The 20431-nt window shown below is 48.6% G+C and overlaps 1 protein-coding gene across 11 annotated transcripts in view; it reads right to left on the reverse strand.

The window, feature by feature from the left end:
• Positions 1–2414: 2414 nt before the first annotated feature.
• The window catches only part of LOC311321347 (ubiquitin carboxyl-terminal hydrolase 9X-like), a 61981-nt gene continuing 43964 nt past the window's right edge, over positions 2415–20431 (reverse strand). For 2 of the 11 annotated variants that reach the window (XM_084453303.1, XM_084453306.1), the window contains exons 33-48: positions 18808–18989; positions 15048–15221; positions 14367–14508; positions 14062–14265; positions 13058–13489; positions 11345–11489; positions 10434–10557; positions 9854–10079; positions 9468–9597; positions 8726–8911; positions 7742–7962; positions 7437–7525; positions 7199–7355; positions 5975–6187; positions 4972–5067; positions 2415–4211 (exon numbers count right to left, since the gene is read on the reverse strand). In XM_084453303.1, coding sequence (XP_084309429.1) covers positions 4065–4211; positions 4972–5067; positions 5975–6187; positions 7199–7355; positions 7437–7525; positions 7742–7962; positions 8726–8911; positions 9468–9597; positions 9854–10079; positions 10434–10557; positions 11345–11489; positions 13058–13489; positions 14062–14265; positions 14367–14508; positions 15048–15221; positions 18808–18989 — 2868 coding nt within the window. In that variant the 3' untranslated portion in view covers positions 2415–4064. Of the gene's footprint in view, positions 4212–4971; positions 5068–5974; positions 6188–7198; positions 7356–7436; positions 7526–7741; positions 7963–8725; positions 8912–9467; positions 9598–9853; positions 10080–10433; positions 10558–11344; positions 11569–13057; positions 13490–13725; positions 14266–14366; positions 14509–15047; positions 15222–18807; positions 18990–20431 lie in introns of those variants that run through there. The other 9 variants (XM_084453305.1, XM_084453302.1, XR_014630889.1 and 6 more) reach the window with 8 other exon arrangements.

A 20431-nucleotide genomic window follows, 5' to 3' on the forward strand; every position in this document is an offset into this window, starting at 1 on the left:
TGAACCTGGCTGGTCTGGGGTCCGTGTCCGGGGGAATGGAACTGGGGCACCGACGGTGAGATCTTATTGGTCGAGCCGACTCGACGGGGAGATCTTATTGGTCGAGCCGACTCGACGGTGAGATCTTATTGGTCGAGCCGACTCGAGAAGCCTATCGCGACGTTTAGGCTGCGTGACCCCCTACTTCGACTGCCTGTCACTGTCGGCTGATGATTATGGAATGCCATCCAAATCAATAAAAATATTAATAATTATATATGCTTATTTCAGAGAGAATCAGAAACAGGTTTATTGGCAAGATTATCATATACTAGGAATTTGGTCTGTTGGTGCACAAATAAAGAGCAAGGACAAGAGATGTATTGCATTGTATTTGCCACTTCGTTATTGTATTTTGGCTGTCCAGTCTTGTCCTTAACTTTGTTTGCTGTGTAGCGAACTGGAAAGGGGTCCTAATTGGTGGAAGAATCAGGGTGGAGGACAACCATATCTGGAGATATGAATGTCTGCAAGTCTGGGGCTTGGAGCCTGGAGGAACAGAGGCTGGAACAAAGTCTCTGGAAGTCTGGGTGTCCGGAAGCCTGCATGTCTATGGAGCTCGAGGCTGGACCGGTACCAGTACCCATCCACTCTAGCCTGGACTCACAAACCCACCACCATCTCCAGGACCGGACCCTCCAAAACACCCGTCTCTCCAGTCGAACCTGTGTAACCACTCTTAGGCACTAGACCTCCATAGCCTCAGCCATGCCCCTGGTAGCCTCAAGGCACCTACTGCTAAAGTAAAAGTGCAAGCCTAAATATAAATATCGTAGGTGCTAAGACAAAGGGTCAGGGTAGTAGGCTACTTCTTGAAGGGGTGAGTTTTCAGCCTGCGGCAAAAAAATGGGCAGTGACTTCGCTGTCCTGCAGAGTCCGTTCCACCACTGCGACAGCCTATGGTGAGACCACCCTGATCTTGCGAGTTCACATTCTGTTTCTCTCAAAAAACAGTCTAGATACTCTCCATAGAGGTCCATTTTGTGCCAGATCAGAAAATGATCTTGCCAATCAGAGTTCTGTGAGGAAAAACAGCTATGCTGGGCGGGTTTAGGTGTGACGACAGCGAGGAGCGGTTGAAGTTAGAGCGTGAGACAGTGATAGACAGATGGTTCATTCACATATTTTTGAAAGTGTCTGCCTTTTTCCAAACAGTTTCCAATGGAGAGTTCCCAGATGGTTATGCAAAGCATCAAGTTATCACTGCGAGACCAGGATAAAAAATAACCAGGTCAATCTGCCATAGGGGCTTCGGAGCAACCAATCGCTTTGAGGTAGCAGAGCATAGCCTAGTGGTCAGGAGGGGGTGTAGGGATTGACCATGGCCTGGAGGTAGGAGGGAGCTGTAGCCTACCTTTCATTGTCCTGTAGGCTATTATCAGTTTTAAACTGGATGCAAGCTGCTACAGGGAGCCAGTGTAGAGAATGGAAAAGGGAAGTTGTGTGGGAGAACTTGGGGTGGTTGAACATCAGGAGAGCAGCAGCTTTGTGGACAAACTTCAGAGGTTTAACGGCTGATGCCGGGGACCGGCAAATAGGGAGTTGCAGAAGTCCAGACAGGAGATGTCGGCCGAGCACCCAGCTATGCATGCCTCCACTTGTGTCAGCGTGGGGTATATGACAGGACCAGTTGGGTGTCATCGGCATGAACAATGGCCACCATCTTGGATTTTCAAATGGTTAGATGTTACAAGGGAGGAGGTGAGGTTGGTGCACAGAGCGTTGACCGGTGGAGGGGGGAAAGAGGATCTGACATCTTTAACTTTCTAATAATAATAATAATAATAATAGGGTAGATGCCTGAAGACGATCAGTAAAAAGAAAAGAAAACATGACTGACAATTATTCAATCTTGTCTAGCAATAAGCTCTGCCATACAGAGATGAGAGAAACAAAGTGAATGGCATTTCCACCAGAAAATCGTTATGACAGTTATTACCGGCTGCTGTTTGTATTGTGTAATGATAGTTTTTGTTTATTCATCAACTAAATCAGAGATGTTTCCAGTCAGATCCAAGCTTAGTTTTCCTGACTATAATGCCCAGCAGTAAAGAGGGGCAGGTATTTGACTGCAGCTACTGCTGTTTAGTGCTTCAGTTTAAAAACAGAGTAAGAGAGGGCTGTAGATAGATCATCATAACCAATTAATACAACTTAAGACACATTATAGAATACTAAAGAATCCTACAGTAGGCCTACACTCCATCTTGTTACAGTATGCCACCCATCTCTCTTATTCATGTGGAACTGACTTAATGACGATTCATTACATTTCAAATATTTGAATCAGCTGAGCTCATCAATGGGAATAAACAAAGGAAATAATTCAAATACCATTTATTTTTTCCTTTTCTTAAAGAGTAATTTTACAGTGTGCTGGGTTTGTACAGTGCTCTAAGGCAGGTCGAAGGACTGAACCATCCATGCATGTTTCACAAAAGAGCTTCAGAATTATTCAAACAAAACCACGTGAAGGCATGTCTGATCCTGAATCAACGATTTACACAGAAAACATGGAAAGAAAATCAGACAGACGTTGCAGGCTGAAGAACAATAAAGCATTCGCAAATGGAAGAAGTTAGAGAGAGATGGTCTGTAGTGCTTTAGGTTCCTGGAGGGATTATGTTCTCATCATGCCCCTCAGGGGCCCTAGAACTATAGCCTCGTCCTCTCAGCTCTAGAACCACAGGATGGTCCTTGTAGAACCACAGCCTGGTCCTCTCAGCTCATCTTTAGGCCACAGGTTTGGTTTTGGCAGACATGTTAAATCCACGTAGCTCTGGAACTGTCTTTGGGGCGATGCCAAGTACTTTTGGCAATTCCACTGAACAGAATATCTAGGTTATTTTTTTGCACACATTTACATTGCACCATACATGAAATGTAAGAAAGCTACTATGTCAAGATTGCATTTCCTATGCATACCCGATAGTGGGAATTCGGTAGTATTTCTGTGCTGAAAAGAGGGGGAAAAGCAAAGTTTCAAAAGTGTCTCTGGATTTCTGTATCACACCAGGGCCAAACCTCATAGAAGTGAACAGGTACTTCAATTAATCTCTACTAACCTTAAAAAACAAACATCTAGGAGCCTAGGAGTCTTCATGTTGGAGTCTGAGGCTGTTTTGGGTCTTAGGGTATTTTTGCTCCATTTTGGTAATTTCAGACCATTGTTCCAAAAACACAGAAAGCAAAAAATAATTACAAACCACATATTCATGTTACAATGATACACATCATATATTGGTGTTGCAGAAAGAATCCTAAAGAACACTCAAGAACACTTTACTGAGCAAGTCGGCTTACCAGCGGTTAAAAACGTTTGATCTGTTATCTTCTTCAATGGTAAAAAGAGTTGTAAGACTGGGTGTGTTCAAGTAGTGGAAGAAATAAGTCGGACAGCCAGTAAGCAGCACAGTCATATTGTAGTTGTGAGCTTCCTCTACTTAGATTTAAGTGCCACCACACACACAGGATACTGGTTCACTCAAAATGTCCTCACTTTTAACTGGCAAGATGAAATAGTAGCTTCAGGAAAGAGGGACAGAGAGAAAGAAAGCAAGAAGAAAAAGAAAGATGCTTCAGACAAAAATTCACTTTTCAAACCAACCAAAAGCCACTTTGACTTTCCCAAACACCATCACTAAAGACCCACTGCGGAGTGATGAAGGATCCCACATGAAAGCAGTCAACCGTGACCCTGCAGCCTGGCCAGGCCTCACTCAAATGCTCTTTTTCTTTATTCTACTCCCTCCTTTTTATTTTATATCCATTCCTAACCCCACCCCGGTTTAAAATCCCAGAGGGGTTTCAATCACAAAGCCAGTGCCACTGTCTCTTCCCAGAATGTCGGGATTGTGAATTAAGAGTTTGGAAATTTGTTCAACTATCCCAACTATCCCACACATGAACATAATATGTACACCTTCTGCCATTTTATTAACTTCCTGTACATCAACCATTGTCTTTTGTCTCCATGGAACTGAAAACGCTGTACACTCTTCTCCAGCAGGCAGGCGGGCGGGGGGTCAGTCCTTGGCCTGGCTGGGCGGGGCGCCCCCCCCCTCCTCCGTGGTGTCCCAGGTCTCCGGGGCCCTCTGGGCGGGGCGCTGGGGGGCGTTCATGTGCTGGGCAGCGGGGCCCGTGTACGGCTGGGCGTGGGGGTGGTTGTTCTGCTGCACAGGAAGACAGAAAGAGAGAGAGAGAGAGAGACAGACAGAGACAGACAGACAGACAGAGAGAGAGAGAGGGGGGGGGAGAGAGGGAGAGAGAGAGAAAGGTAAAACACACATCTGTGAAGGTAATTTGAGGTCTAGGTTGTGGTACCTGGTACTGTGTCCCAGCTGGAGGGTGGGGGGACAGTGTGTGTGGTACCTGGTACTGTGTCCCAGCTGGAGGGTGGGGGGCAGTGTGTGTGGTACCTGATACTGTGTCCCAGCTGGAGGGGGGGTAGTGTGTGTGGTACCTGGTACTGTGTCCCAGCTGGAGGGTGGGGGGGGGGGGGCAGTGTGTGTGGTACCTGGTACTGTGTCCCAGCTGGAGGGTGGGGGGGGGCAGTGTGTGTGGTACCTGATACTGTGTCCCAGCTGGAGGGTGGGGGGGGGCAGTGTGTGTTGTACCTGGTTCTGTGTCCCAGCTGGAGGGTGGGGGGGGGGGCAGTGTGTGTTGTACCTGGTTCTGTGTCCCAGCTGGAGGGTGGGGGGGGGGGGGCAGTGTGTGTTGTACCTGGTTCTGTGTCCCAGCTGGAGGGTGGGGGGGGGGGGGCAGTGTGTGTGGTACCTGGTACTGTGTCCCAGCTGGAGGGTGGGGGGGGGGCAGTGTGTGTTGTACCTGGTACTGTGTCCCAGCTGGAGGGTGGGGGGGGGCAGTGTGTGTGGTACCTGGTACTGTGTCCCAGCTGGAGGGTGGGGGGGGAGGGGGCAGTGTGTGTGGTACCTGGTACTGTGTCCCAGCTGGAGGGTGGGGGTACAGTGTGGTATCCTCAGGAGGAGAGGAGTCGTGATCATCTGGTGCCTCCTGATCTTCTGGCTCCTGACAAATCAAATAATTCAGTTTTTTAATCGATGATCTTAGTGCTATAATGTAATAACACACACACATACAGGCTGGTTCGGGGGAGACCTGATGAGGATTTCTGTGTAGATAAAGGGTCTATCTCTGGGTTCCCACACATCTCTACTATGCCGCCACAAATCGCGTCTGTATGGGGCGCGATTATCTGGTGTTGTGACTAATGCTTTCTATACATGTGCAGCCCCACAGAGTTTGTATGGGGTCACAGACTTCCAGATTTTAGATGATTAGGAAGAGAAAATGTCTATTAGGTTTTCAAATGGTGCAGGAGAGGGCTGAAGGGGGTCTATATAGATGGATATATCTCTTATATGAGCCCCTATCACTGTCCCCTGGCATCGTCCGTTTCCCCCCAGAGTCTGTGACAGGAGGTTGAGATCAACACAGATACCGGAGAACATGTTCTAACATAAATAGCTACACCCCCACCATAACCTTCACCGTCTGCCCTAAACAGAAACCATCCCGGCCTGTATCAGAATCTGAGACGGGTTTTTTTACTAGCCAAGACTCCTATGATGAATATATCAGGATTTGCCTGCTGGATCAGAATATTGATATAGTCCATTTTAGAGATCAGACGTCTCACATTAAAATGGAGCTAGTAGTAGATTTAAAGACTTAATATAATACATGTTTTAGGAGAGGAGGCTCCATATCAGTGGATACAACTGAGCTAGATGGTGTGTTGAGATCCCGCGGGTAAGGTTACTACACTTTATGGGCCCAGATATCAGATTGTTTAAGGAAATCCCATTTGGTCTGTGACTGAACACGCACACAAGCGCACGCGCGCACACACACACGCGCGCACGCACGCACGCACGCACGCACGCACACACGCACACACACACACACAGCGTACCTCCTCCGGGCAGAGTTCGCAGGCCTTGGCCAGGGTCATGCGTGCGCTGTGTGAGCGCTCCAGGAAGTATCCGTTGGAGGTCTCGTTGCTCTGGACCGGAGGAGACCAGTTGTTGTAGGTGTACTGGGGGTTCCCCGTGTACGGCCTCCTCTCCAGCTCATCACCCAGCCACTCCACCGCCCAGGTCCACTTCCTCTTCAGGTCCCCGTTACTCTGCGTACACAAACAACCACCCCGTAAACACAAACAAACACCCACGTAAACGTAACCAGCCACCCAGGTAAACATAAACAACCACCCACATGAACAAAACAATCACCCACGTAAACACAAACTACCCAGGTAAACATATACAACCACCGAGGTAAACAAACAACCACCCACGTTAACAAAACAGCCCCCGTAAACACAAACAACCACCCACGTCAACACAAACAACCACTCAGGTAAACATAAACAACCACCCACATAAACATATGAAAGCAGTGAACAACAGATGTGAAAGCCACACCCCTCTGCACAACTGAAGGAATGGGAAAGTGTAGACATGGGGATAGGAAGGAGGGGGGAGAGGACAGAGGACACAGGGCTGGAGGGGGGAGAGGACGGAGGGGGGAGAGGACAGAGGACACAGGGCTGGAGGAGGGAGAGGACGGAGGGGGGAGAGGACAGAGGACACAGGGCTGGAGGAGGGAGAGGACGGAGGGGGGAGAGGACGGAGGGGGGAGAGGACAGAGGACACGGGGCTGGAGGGGGGAGAGGAAGGAGGGGGGAGAGGACAGAGGACACGGGGCTGGAGGAGGGAGAGGACGGAGGGGGGAGAGGACGGAGGGGGGAGAGGACAGAGGACACGGGGCTGGAGGAGGGAGAGGACAGAGGGGGGAGAGGACAGAGGACACGGGGCTGGAGAAGGGAGAGGACGGAGGGGGGAGAGGACAGAGGGGGTAGAGGACACGGGGCTGGAGGGGGGAGAGGACAGAGGACACGGGGCTGGAGGGGGGAGAGGACAGAGGGGGGAGAGGACAGAGGACACGGGGCTGGAGGGGGGAGAGGACGGAGGGGGGAGAGGACAGAGGGGGTAGAGGACACGGGGCTGGAGGGGGGAGAGGTGGGAGAGGACAGAGGACACGGGGCTGGAGTAGGGAGAGGACGGAGGGGGGAGAGGACAGAGGGGGGAGAGGACGGAGGACACGGGGCTGGAGAGGACGGAGGCTGGGACTGTACCTGCAGTATCTGGTAGGCCACAGAGCAGTTACTGAAGAGGGCCACCATGCACTTGATGCACTGGTAGGCCCGTTTCTGGTAGTGGTTCTTGGAGCGCTGGATGGTGTCAAACAGCCCGTCCCGGTCATCAGGGATGCCCTTCAGAACGTTGTGGATCCTGAGAGACACATTTTCAGTGTGAACATCAGAGCAGAGAAAAATAATGTGTGTGTGTGTGTGTGTGTGTGTTCGAGCTGACCTGTGTGTCTGCCAGGAGTCCTCGATGAGCAGGATCTGTAGCAGAAGGTCCAGGTAAGGCCTCAGCTCGTAGGTGTAGGAGTACGCCACCTGGAGACAGACAGGTGAACAGGAGGACTCAGCTTTCTCCAGCGCTGGCACAGTCAACAAAGTGTGGAGATACGGCTGGCTATGTGAGACTATCCTGACCCTAACCTCCTAACCCTGACCTCTGACCTGCCAAGGCAGCTCGCTGAGCACGGTGGAGGAGAACTGGGTGTTCCAACCCTGACCTTGACCCTCCTGACCTTAACCCTGACCTCTCACCTGCCAGAGCAGCTCGCTGAGCACGGTGGAGGAGAACTGCGGGTTCTCCCAGCAGCTGAAGCGCAGCAGCTTGACCGTCTCCTCGGAGTTGCTGCAGTCCTCGATGATCTTCTTCACGTAGCTGGTCCTGACAAACAGCACCTCGGCCGCCAGCTGCTGCAGGGGCATGATGGGAGCCGTCAGGCTGGGGTCGCCGTACGGGTTGGGCAGCGTGGGGTTACCTGATGGAGAGATGGAGCGGGGTCATGTTGGTTATCACCCTGATGAAATCGGACCGTTAGTCCCGTTAGTTTGTTCATCCCTCACACCGTGTACCAGAGCCACTAGGGGGCGCTTGCCACGGTTAATTTTCCCATTGCCATGTACATTTTGCTTTGCACATGAAAACTACATGCTTGGTGTCTCAGTAAAAGTCTATTGTACTCAAGAGCCTGTCTGCTTTCTAAATCCAAAGAGTTCAGAGCCTGAGGTGTTAAGTTGCTCTTTTGGTGCTTCTACAAGTTAGGATTCAAACAGGTGGGGGACGACAGGTGCACTGTGCACTTGTTAAGAAATGAGGTGACAGAGGAAAAAAAAAAAAGTTAGCGAGAGACAAGAGAGGAGAGAGAGAGAGGGGGAAAGAGAGAGACTTTTGATGCCCTTTTTTGAGACATCCTTAAAAAGGATCAGCAGCAACCAAAAGGATAAGCAGCAACCAAATTAAAATCCCAGTTTTAGTCTTAAAAAACAACTACAACACCCCCCCCCCCCCCCCCCCCCCACACACACACAGTAGCACAGTACAGCACAAGATTGCAAACGGCACAAGATTGCAAACAAACATCAATCCCATCTGAGAGAGAGCGAGAGTGAGAGAAAGAGAGAGGGAGAGAGAGGGAGATGGAGAGGCAGACACAGAGAGAGAGGAGAGAGAGAGGAGAAAGAGAGAGATGGAGAGAGCGAGAGAGAGAGAGGGAGAGAGAGAAAGTGAGAGAACTGACAGACCGTTGATGGAGGACTGCATGCGCGTGGAGACGTCGCAGCAGCGCAGCAGCAGGGAGACCACGGTGTGGAGCTTGCCCAGCTCAGCGTACTGGTACTTGATGGGCGGCCCGGGGCCCTCGTCCAGAGCCACCAGCATGAAGGTGGCCGGGACGCTCAGCTGCAGCAGCTGGGTCTTCTCCGCCAGACCTGCGCAGAGACAGGGAGGGGCTTAACACCACAGAGCACGCCTTTAGGGGGCGTGTCCACCGAAAAGCTGTATTTTAGAGCTGGTGCCGTTTTCTCATTGTCTACAATAGGTAATGAGCTCTAGGACGCTATAGAGACCAGAGCTGTGTTCCATGCGCATCTTAGTGCTGTAGCACTTTGAGCTCTAGGATTTTTTTTAGGGGAGGGGGTGGGGGGGCTAGAGCGCAGGCTGTAAAAGACCGCTCTAACGACAAGGACGGTCGGTTTTTGCCAAGACTGCAGAGAACGCGAACGTTAGCACTAGCTAACATTAACTAGCTATCTTAACTGGGCTAGCTAACGCCACTCGGCGCTAACGTGAGCTGTCGTTAGCCTAGCCAGTCAACTAGCCAGTCCCAGGGCGCTCCGAGCAGCCGTAAGCTTGGCGCTGTTCAGATACATACAGCTCCCCGGTGAACACGCAGTCTTGGTGTAGATGACCAGCTTCTCTCCCTTCGTTTGCATGAAGGCTCTCAGTAATCCGATACACTATGCTTGGTCGCTGGCACACTCTTACCCAGGTTGGCGTACATGACGAAGAGGTTGAAGTACTGCTGCAGGTGGCGCCCGTGCTCAGAAACCTCTCTCCTGAGCAGGTTGAGGACGGCTCTCAGCAGGTGGTCGCTCAGACTCAGGTTGTCACAGGCCTGGCATGGGCAAAGGTCAAAGGTCGTTAGCATGACATTCAGTCTTCTCTCACTGAGTTATAGCGTCCTAATGGCGTCCTACTTCAATAACTCACCCCTACCGGTGGCCTGTATGTTGTTATTCAAGCATTTCTGACTGTGTTGTCAATAGCCAACCGTTCGTTTGTAAACAAATTTACACTGCCATCTAGTGGAATTTATTGGTAAAACAAATCGAATTAGATTTTATTTTTCTGAAGTCTCTGGTGGTCTGTACCGGAGCGTCGCCCCCTGGAGGGCTGGCGGGGGCGGGGCAGGGCCCGTCCTGCAGGGAGAAGTGGGCGATGAAGACGATGAGCTTGGCAAAGGCCCCCCGGACCTCGGCGCTGGGACACTCCAGCAGGTACTCGGCGAAGCGCGCCGGGTACGCAAACAGGACGTTGTGGGCGAACCAGCAGCGAACGTTCTTACTGTGACGTAGCAGGATGCACAGAGCGTCGTACCTGAGGGAGGGAGGATGAGGAAGGACAAATCAGATAAAAATATCTGTTAAATGATTTTTGGTAAACTCATAGGGCTTGATTTAAGATCCCAAATAAAGCGTGCTAAATTTCATTCTAACAGATTGCAAGTGTTGTTAATTTACTTATTGTGGGTGATCAACAAAGAGTCATTGTGTGAATGACGTCAGGTGCAAAGAACCATATCTGAATGAGGCTTATTCATATTCAGATTGAATGCATGCAGTTGTGCGCATGGTTTTACACACGCAAACCTAGATCAGCCCTTTAGAGGTAATACTATTTTCTTAGGTGAGTGAAGTCCAGTTAAAATGACACACTGTTAAAATGACTCACCAGTCGCTGGCAGGCCCGCGGACCACCTTCTTGGTGTGGAACCCGGTGCTGAAAAGGAACCGGGCTGCCAGCTGGATGCTGATCATGGCGATCTCCTCCGCCTCAGGCAGCAAGTGGTCCTGACCTGAGAGAACAGCACAGACAGGCTACAACCAGGGAGCTAACAAGGCCATGAAGACCACAGACAGGCTACAACCAGGGAGACAGCAAGGCCATGAAGACCACAGACAGGCTACAACCAGGGAGACAGCAAGGCCATGAAGACCACAGACAGGCTGAAACCAGGGAGACAACAAGGCCATGAAGACCACAGACAGGCTACAACCAGGGAGACAACAAGACCATGAAGACCACAGACAGGCTACAACCAGGGAGCTAACAAGGCCATGAAGACCACAGACAGGCTACAACCAGGGAGCTAACAAGGCCATGAAGACCACAGACAGGCTACAACCAGGGAGACAGCAAGGCCATGAAGACCACAGACAGGCTGAAACCAGGGAGACAACAAGGCCATGAAGACCACAGACAGGCTACAACCAGGGAGACAACAAGACCATGAAGACCACAGACAGGCTACAACCAGGGAGCTAACAAGGCCATGAAGACCACAGACAGGCTACAACCAGGGAGACAGCAAGGCCATGAAGACCACAGACAGGCTACAACCAGGGAGCTAACAAGGCCATGAAGACCACAGACAGGCTACAACCAGGGAGCTAACAAGGCCATGAAGACCACAGACAGGCTACAACCAGGGAGCTAACAAGGCCATGAAGACCACAGACAGGCTACAACCAGGGAGCTAACAAGGCCATGAAGACCACAGACAGGCTACAACCAGGGAGCTAACAAGGCCATGAAGACCACAGACAGGCTACAACCAGGGAGCTAACTGCTGGTGTTACTACCTGGAGGAGGGTTGAGGTAGACGCTGTTGCAGGTGAGCAGCTTCTTGAGGAACTGGAAGTACTCCGGACTGTACTGCATACGGCTGTGCATGAACTGAACGTTCTGCTTCCTCACGCTGCACTCGATGGCTCCCGGCATCTTCACCTGGAACAGGACACCAGTTAGGGGCGTTGCCTACACCACTGTGTGTCAAACACTAGGGCTGTCGCAGTTAGGAATGATCCTGAGCGGTTCAAATTGATAGATTTCAACCGCGGCCTGCGGTTTAACCGCTGTTTTTTTTTTTTTTTTAGTTTTACACTACATTTTATCTATATCCTATGTGTGTAGCCTAGTTGTGGCCTACATTATTCGTTTTTATCAAACAAAAAACATTAAATAAATGAGGGTACAGGAATGCAATGGTGCACGCAGCACACAAACAGGCAAATCATTCGACATAGTTAGTCGAGTAAAATAATACAAAAAACTTAGGCTACAGGTATAAAGGGACCTAAAGGGCAAAGCCAATGTTTGCTATGCATTAAAGTAAGCTTAGGCTAGGCCTAACACGTTATACATATATACCAAAAGTTTAGTGCCGTGAATTTATTAATCGGATAGCCTATGTCTATAGGTGTATTTGACAGTCCTGGAAAAAGCCCTGATAGCCTACCAAAATGAAAAGAAAATCCTTAGTGGCCGCTGTTGTCTCTATTTTGTTATTGTAGTGTGTAGTTGTAGCCATACCTATTATCGTTTGTGGTCATTTATCACATTTTCATGATGATAATAGTCCTTGTTTACAGGCTAATGTTTGGCTATCGGCCTTATTAACTGCCCAATGTAGTAGCCTAACAGAATTGCCATAACATCTCATTTCTAGATCTAGGCTATACAGTAACACTAGGCCACCATTTCCATTTGAAATTGATTAACTTATTTCGAATATCATTCTCGCTCTGCTCCGCGCAATGCGTTCCTTCGACTTCGCGGACGTAGTCCTAAACTATAAGAATCTCCATTTACTAGTCTAGGGCTAGGGCTGCAAATGGTCAGACGTTTCACAAACGCAGGAACAGTATAACACGGCATCTGCTTTGCGTTGCCATGAGGCAAGTAAGAAACTGACTGGTGCCCATGGCGTCTTTGCTGGACAGTTGAGGAGTCGTTTGTGTCGTTGTCTGGATTTCCAGAATTGAAAGAGTGCTTACCTCTTCTACTTCTCACGCAGTTTGGCGCTCTGCTAGTTAAATACTATACACATCAAATGAATAACACCTAAAACATTTAAAGGATAAGTTGACTATTTTGGACTTTAGGGCCTATTCTCAGTCTGTCTCACATGAACCTGACCCCCAGAGATTATCATTCCTCTGATGGCCTCAGTACTGAGTTAGCTATTGTTGTTCTGCAGGTGCACACTCAGCTACAATGGAAATCAACGGGGCCAATGAGACGTTGGAAAAAAGTACGATAAATATGCTTTTCTACTTGTAGTCTTTTATAACAGCTGGTTCGTATTTTTAGACGAGTGGAAAATAGTGCGAGTTTCCACTAATGCCACGGCAACCAGTGTGAAACGCCATCGAATGCGACATCACAACGAATGCTGAAGAATGCATTGTTAGTTAATGCCATTACATATCGGACGTTGACCAGTGAATAAACCACTAGGCTACACCCAGCCTGCATCCATATGCAGAGGCCGAGACAGAGGTGTGTCCAAGTACCTGGCGTGGCGAGGCTGGCGTGGAAACTGCCAGCTCAGAGATGCACCTGGCCAGCTCGCCGTCCGCCTGCGGCCCTCCCTGCGTGTCCATCCTCTCGTAGAACAGGATGTAGGCATTCCACCAGCGCTTCTGCCTCCGGTACGACATCCTCTTCATCATGTGGTCGAACACCTCGCCCATGTACTCCCCCCCGAAGCACTGGCTCTTCATCTCCTCGTCATCGTCCATCTTGCACTCCGTCACGTCCCCGTCGTCAAACTTGTACCAGCGGTCCCGCTGGCCGCTATCGCCGCCGCCACCGTCGCGCTGGATGATGTAGGAGTAGTAGTGGCCGCCACTGGCCTGGCCAGAGTGCACCAGCACGCCCACCAGGCGGTAGCAGGAACTGCAGCCCGGCGGGTCGGGCTCCGATGGCTCGTTCTGCTGGATCATCTGAGAGGAGGAGGAGCCGAAGACACACAGGACGACAGACATGAGGACAGACAGGAGGACAGACAGGAGGACAGACAGGAGGACAGACAGGCATTTTAGACATTACTAAATCTAAATCCTCTGCTACGAGGACACAAACACGGACGGACACATGTCACGTACAGAAGCGGCTGCCCCGCTTAAAAAGGCAGTCAAATATAACCAGGGTTGGTAGCTTTAGTCTGGAGGGTGGGTACCTGACTCTCAGGGTTGGTAGCTGAAGTATGGAGGGTTGGTACCTGACTCTCAGGGTTGGTAGCTGAAGTATGGAGGGTTGGTACCTGACTCTCAGGGTTGGTAGCTGAAGTATGGAGGGTTGGTACCTGACTCTCAGGGTTGGTAGCTGAAGTATGGAGGGTTGGTACCTGACTCTCAGGGCTGGTAGCTGAAGTATGGAGGGTTGGTACCTGACTCTCAGGGTTTTTAGCTTTAGTCTGGAGGGTTGGTACCTGACTCTCAGGGTTGGTAGCTGAAGTATGGAGGGTTGGTACCTGACTCTCAGGGCTGGTAGCTGAAGTATGGAGGGTTGGTACCTGACTCTCAGGGTTGCCGTCGTCTCCCTCCAGCTTGGCGACTCCCGCCACCGTGTACGGCTCCATGTCCAGCTCCCGGGGGAACTCAAAGTAGTCGTTGAACTTGATGGCGGACTCCCTCTCCCAGTCGTAGTCGAAGCGCTTCAGCTGGATGGCCAGGACCGGTGGCAGCTTCTTGATCAGCAGACGCTTCACCGTGTCCACCTACAGCAGGCCAAAGCCAGATCGTAGTATCAGATAGGATGATCTTCTGGTTTGAATGAGTGAAGTGCACATGGGAGATATAGAACAACAGACTGAAGTACCTTCTTGTTGCATTTCTCACAGTGGTAGGCGTTGGCCCCCTCCAGAAGGTCTCCTTTCACGTACTGCTCCATGGAGTCCAGCAGGTTCTGATGGTTCCTGATGTCCACGTTCAGTGTTGTGAATGACTCCTCACACTCATACCTGCCAAAGGGTTGGATGACATAAACACTTACATTTCCGCTGTAGGCACAATGGTCACCTTGGCGTTTTCTGGCAGTGTCCACACAATATGAGAGGAATAATTTGTAAATAATTTATATTTGTTTGAAAAGCAATGAAGACATTGCTACAGGCACACATTAAGGTACTTGGATGTATCATTTTAGATTTTGATTATTTGGTTCTTCATTAGTAAATTAATCAGGTGGACAATCTCTATCCAAAAACAAAAATGAAACCACAGCCTTGGACAAATGGCATTGTGTGCCGTGGAGTGTGTTTCCAGAATGCTGGTATTCCAGGTTGTGTGGGTGTTGTGTGGGTGTTGTGTGGGTGCTGTGAGGGTGCTGTGTGGGTGCTGTGTGGGTGCTGTGTGGGTGCTGTGTGGGTGCTGTGTGGGTGCTGTGTGGGTGCTGTGTGGGTGTTGTGTGGGTGCTGTGTGGGTGCTGTGTGGGTGCTGTGTGGGTGCTGTGTGGGTGTTGTGTGGGTGTTGTGTGGGTGTTGTGTGGGTGTGAGCCCACCTGTGAGGACAGCCCTGGCAGATCTTCTGGTCAGCGAAGGAGCCTCCCAGGACCTTGCTGAGCATGGAGGGCTGTCCCATGGCCTTCAGCGCCTCGTCCAGACTGTCCACCAGAGAGTTGAAGAACTCCAGGGCGTCGTGCTGCTCGCGCAGGTTCACCGGCTCCCCCCAGAGCCTGGAGGAGGAACAAGGGATTATTAATACCAGTATTTCAACTCGTACAACTGTATTTTATTAATGGCCAAATTTACATAAACACAATAATGTGATAATTGCCAATACAGTGATTCATGCGGTTAGTCTGATTAAGCCACTTACATGACTCTAGGGCCTGGATTACACTAGCGCTGATGTCTATGGCTACACTTACGATTACACGCGAAAATTGCACTTTAAGATCTGTTCAAGTCTCTTATCACACTAACACGCCCGAAAATGCAAATCACACCACCACTAAAGAGCCTATCAAACAGATGATATGAGTTTGAGCTATAGAAATCTAGGGTGTATTTTTCTTGGCTAGTAGCATAGTCTAGAATGTTGTTTAGCAGCCCTCCAACCAACGCCAAAAGTCACCAGCAAATACATTTCCATCCCGTTGGTGTTCCATGTCTGGGGCGCATTCTCTGCTTTTGAAAGAATCCATCCATCCATCGCCATTCGCTTATCCGGGGCCGGGTTGCGGAGGCAGCAGGTCCAGCAGGGGGCCCCAGACAGCCCTTTCCCTAGCAGCATCAACCAGCTCTGCCTGGGAGATCTTTAGCCGCTCACAGGCCAGTGGGGAGATGTAGTCCCACCACTTAGTCCTGGGTCTACCCCGCTGCCTCCTCCCAGCCGGACACGCCTAGAACACCTCCCTAGGGAGGCATCCTCACTAGATGCCTGAAACACCTCAACTGGCTCCTTTCGACGCAAAGGAGCAGCGGCTCTACTCTTTTAAAATAATCTTGAATTCAAAAAGATTATTACAATCTCTAATTGTAGGATAATCTCAATCTGCGCTACTGTGATAACAATATAATACTAATGGGCTACTACTGTTCAACTTATTATTTTTTATTTTGATATTTATGTTGTAAGAGATGAAAGGTTGTAAGGTTGCCGTTGTTTTCGCGTTTGGAAATACATCGTAGTGAATGCAGCTGACGGCTAACTATGGCTCATTCACCTCCATGTATTTGCAAACGCGAAAACAACGGCAGTGAAAAACAATCAGAGTCTGGTAATGATGAGTTTGTAACCCCGATAGTCTATTCAGCCTGTTATTTTGACTATTTCGGTTCTTGAAGTGGTGTTTTTACAGCGAACTTTTAACATTGAAGTCAACGGGCACTTCCGCATCCGCACCCCAGACTGACCAATATGGCTGCCAGGTGAATAAGGCGAATAGGCCTGCCGTTCCATAAACCTATAGGCCTGCCGTTCCATAAGCCTATAGGCCTGCCGTTCCATAAACCTATAGGCCTGCCGTTCCATAAGCCTATAGGCCTGCCATTCCATAAACCTACTGTATAGGCCTGCCGTTCCATAAACCTACTGTATAGGCCTGCCGTTCCATAAGCCTACTGTATAGGCCTGCCGTTCTTGCTTCACCACGGATCTTCCTAAAGTTCCTCTTTTCATCTTTTCCAGTAATCCAAACTCCATACCCAATTCCTATTTTGATCACTCACACATGAACAAACCAATTCAATGATCACAGATCTGATTTCAGACTATTATTCCTGTTTAAACTGACGATATAGGCTATTTGAGAAGTTCTTTAGCAAAAACAGACATCTCCATTTGTAGATAAGATATCCTAAATCATGTTTGCCCATATCTGCTGTGAGGTTTAAAATAGTAGGCCTATTCATCTCTTGGTACAGAATCACAGCAGTTGGCGTATACATAAACATTCGCACACCCTAATATTTACCCCCAAGCACAAACTTCTGCGTCAGGATTGCTGACAAACCCGTTCAATAAGTCTTGGCATATTCAAGTCTCGTTATAATATGGGAGCTATAACGTAAGGGAATGGACGAAGGACTTAAAACAAGCTGATTATAAGGACTATATATTGGAACATTTGGACTGAATTAGATTATTGAATAGAGAAAATTATTCATAAAAGAAAAGGGCAGGACAGCTCAGACGTTCAGACAGGAGTGATGAAGGTGCTATTTGGTCGGGAACACAAACTGAGTTGGGGAGTCTTTATTGCGGCATATGTCAATAAAAGATTTCTAACTTTTTGCCAGTTACTTTTCTCGTAGTTTTCTTATAGTGTCTACTCTTGTTTGGGTTATGATTTGAAGTGTCTACTTTTTGGGGGGAACCTGTAAACATTGAATACAGTTTAAGTTCATCCTATGTTTATGGCGTTATTCTTATTTCCAAATTGATATTAACTATAGTATCCAATAAGATACTATATTTCTCAAACTCGTAAATCACCTTGATTTTTATAATCTCATGTGAACACAGCGTTAAAGTGTGGGCCTATTCCTTGTTTTTTTTCTCTTTTTTTTTTTTTAAGTCTCTGGATCTGACTATTACATTAGAACGCAGCTCCGGATTTCAAGTGCCAAAATGTAGGTCCGGGAGAATCAATCCGCCTCTGGGTTCGAGCTTCATGTTGGCCGCGGTAGTGTAATTGCTAGGCGCAAACGTAGGTCTTTTTCGGGGAAAACGCAGAAAAACACAGTTGTGTAATCCAGGCCAAGAAATATTGGCCCCCAAATCATTTTAGAACCTTTATTTGTTTGACCTCGCTGCTGCTTGCTAACGCTGACAGAACAGGAAAACAGACGTGGTCAGTTGATCCAAATAATCCACATTTTGGGAATCTCCTTCTCGCCTGAAAAAACATTTCAACTTAAAGTGATGATATTAACAGTCAGAATGACTACCGGGGACCGTCTCTCAATGGTGCTGGACTGCCTGCCTCGCAGTCCATGTAGCTCATCTCATTGGTTGTGCTTTGAAAGGCCACCAGCAACCGAGGTCAAAGATGAATAAATGTGAACTTTGTGCAGTGCTGAGTGGAGCGGTGCGCGACATCGAGGGTAGTGATTCCACATAGCTGGAGAGCAACGCTCTCGCCACAGGAACACAATGGTACAGCCAGCGCAGAGCCATTTACCACTGATCATGTGTAGGGAGGCCTCAAGACAGGGGGCAGCTACTCTCTCCAGAGTCTCTCTCACCAAGGCAGCTACTCTCGTCAGTCTCTCTCACTAAGGTAGCTACTCTCTCCAGAGTCTCTCTCACTAATGCCGGTCTCACACAACAGGATTTTTGGGCCGATTTATCCCTGATTCAGCCCTCCCGACAATCGGAGGAAAAATCTGGCCTGGAACGTTCAGTGCCGTGAGGGGTTTACAGATCCAATCTTATTCCTCCCAATCGGCTCGCAGACCCATTGGGGCGACCCCGATAATATCAAAGATGTTTGATATTTAAGATTATTACATCACTACTTTACAAGCCAGACGGCGAGACCAGTGGTTCGTTGCTCCTGCGGGCACAATAAGATCCTGTAGTGTGTGATGAGCTGTTATTTTCAAATCTTGTTGTGTGTGCATGTTTGAGATTAACTTTTTTTACTCTCACCAAGACTCTCCTATGCAACCCGATTTAGACATCGGTTAGGATTTGAAATATCCTGTCGTGTGAGCCCGGCATAAAGGGGGGGGTTAATGAGTCGTTTACATGAGTATAACTGCACTCGTTGGTGTGCATGCAAGTGCGGCCACTGTGCGCTGATGTGAACCAACCTGAACTGCTTCCAGAACCCTCTGGGCACATAGTACTGCAGCCGCGAGGCCGCCATGTGACCAAAGATGACCTGCAGATGGCGCAGCACTCCGATGTTGTACTCCTTTCTGTCCTCTGACTTTGGCTTGTCGTCTAGCTGGGGGTTGTAGCTGAACACCTCGTCCCGTGGGTCCATGTTACTCTAGGGAGAAGGACAGACAGACAGACATATATACAGGTTCAGCTCAAACAAATTCAATATTGTGAAAAAGTTCATTCTTGTAGTTTTGATGATTATGGCTTACAGCTAATGAAAACCCAAAATTCAGTCTCTCAGAAAATGTTTATATTACATAAGATCAATAAAAAAAGTTACAATATAACGGAAATGTCAGCCTTCTGAAAAGTACAGGTGCATCTCAGAAAATTTTAATATTGTGAAAGAGTCCATTATTTTCCGTAATTTGATTCAAAACTGAAACTCTCATGTATTCTAGAACCAGTACAAAAAGTGAAATATTTCAATCCTTTTTTGTTTTAATCTTTATGATTGTACAGTGTGTTCAGTATGTTCATTTATACACTCAATACTTGGTCGGGGCTCCTCTTGCACAAATTACTGCATCAACGTGGACTGTGGCATGGAGGCAATCTGCCTTGAAATATTTCACTACATGTGTAATTAATCTATAATATGAAAGTTTCACTTTTTGAATTAAACTAAAGAAAATAATGAACTTTCCACAATATTCAAATTTTCAGAGATGCACCTGTATGTTCATTTCTATGCATTCAATACTTGGTTGGGGCTCCTTTTGCATGAATTACTGCATCAATGTGGCGTGGGATGGAGGTGATCAGCCTGTGGCACTACTGAGGTGTACTGGAGCCCAGGTTGCTTTGATAGAGGCCTTCATTGTTGGGACTGGTGTCTCATCTTCCTCTTGACAATACCCTTGGGTATACTAATACCAGGACAGGCGAGTTTGCTGGCCAATCAAGCACAGTAATATCATGGTCATTGAACCAGCTTTTGGTACTTTGGGCAATGTGGGCAGGTGCCAAGTCCTGCTGGGAAATGAAAACAGCATCTCCATAAAGCTCGTCAGCAGAAGGAAGCATGAAGCGCTCTAAAATTTCCTGGAAGACGACTGCGTTCACTGTGGACTTCAGAAAACCCAGTGGACCAACACCAGCAGATGACATGGCACCCAAATCATCTTCACACTGGACTTCAAGCAGCGTGGATTCTGTGCCTCTCCACTCTTCCTCCAGAGAGAGGTTGGTCTGGGCGTCTTGATGCCCTGACTCCAGCCTCAGTCCACTCCTTTTGAAGCTCCCCCAAATTCTTGAATGGATTTTGCTTGACGATCCTCTCAAGGCTGCGGTTATCCCTGTTGCTTGTGCACCTTTTCCTACCACACATGTTCCTTCCACTCAACTTCCTATTAATATGCTTGGATACAGCACTCTATCAACAACCAGCTTCTTTAGCAATTACCTTTTGTGGCTTACCCTCCTTGACGGTCTTCTGGACATCTGTCAAGTCAGCATGATAGATAGTGTAGCCTTCTGAACCAGACTGAGAGACCATTTAAAGGCTCAGGAAACCTTTGCAGGTGTTTTGAGTTAATTAGCTGATTA

The sequence above is a fragment of the Borostomias antarcticus genome (genome assembly GCF_949987555.1).
Source record: "Borostomias antarcticus genome assembly, chromosome: 19".
NCBI classification, from domain to species: domain Eukaryota; kingdom Metazoa; phylum Chordata; class Actinopteri; order Stomiiformes; family Stomiidae; genus Borostomias; species Borostomias antarcticus.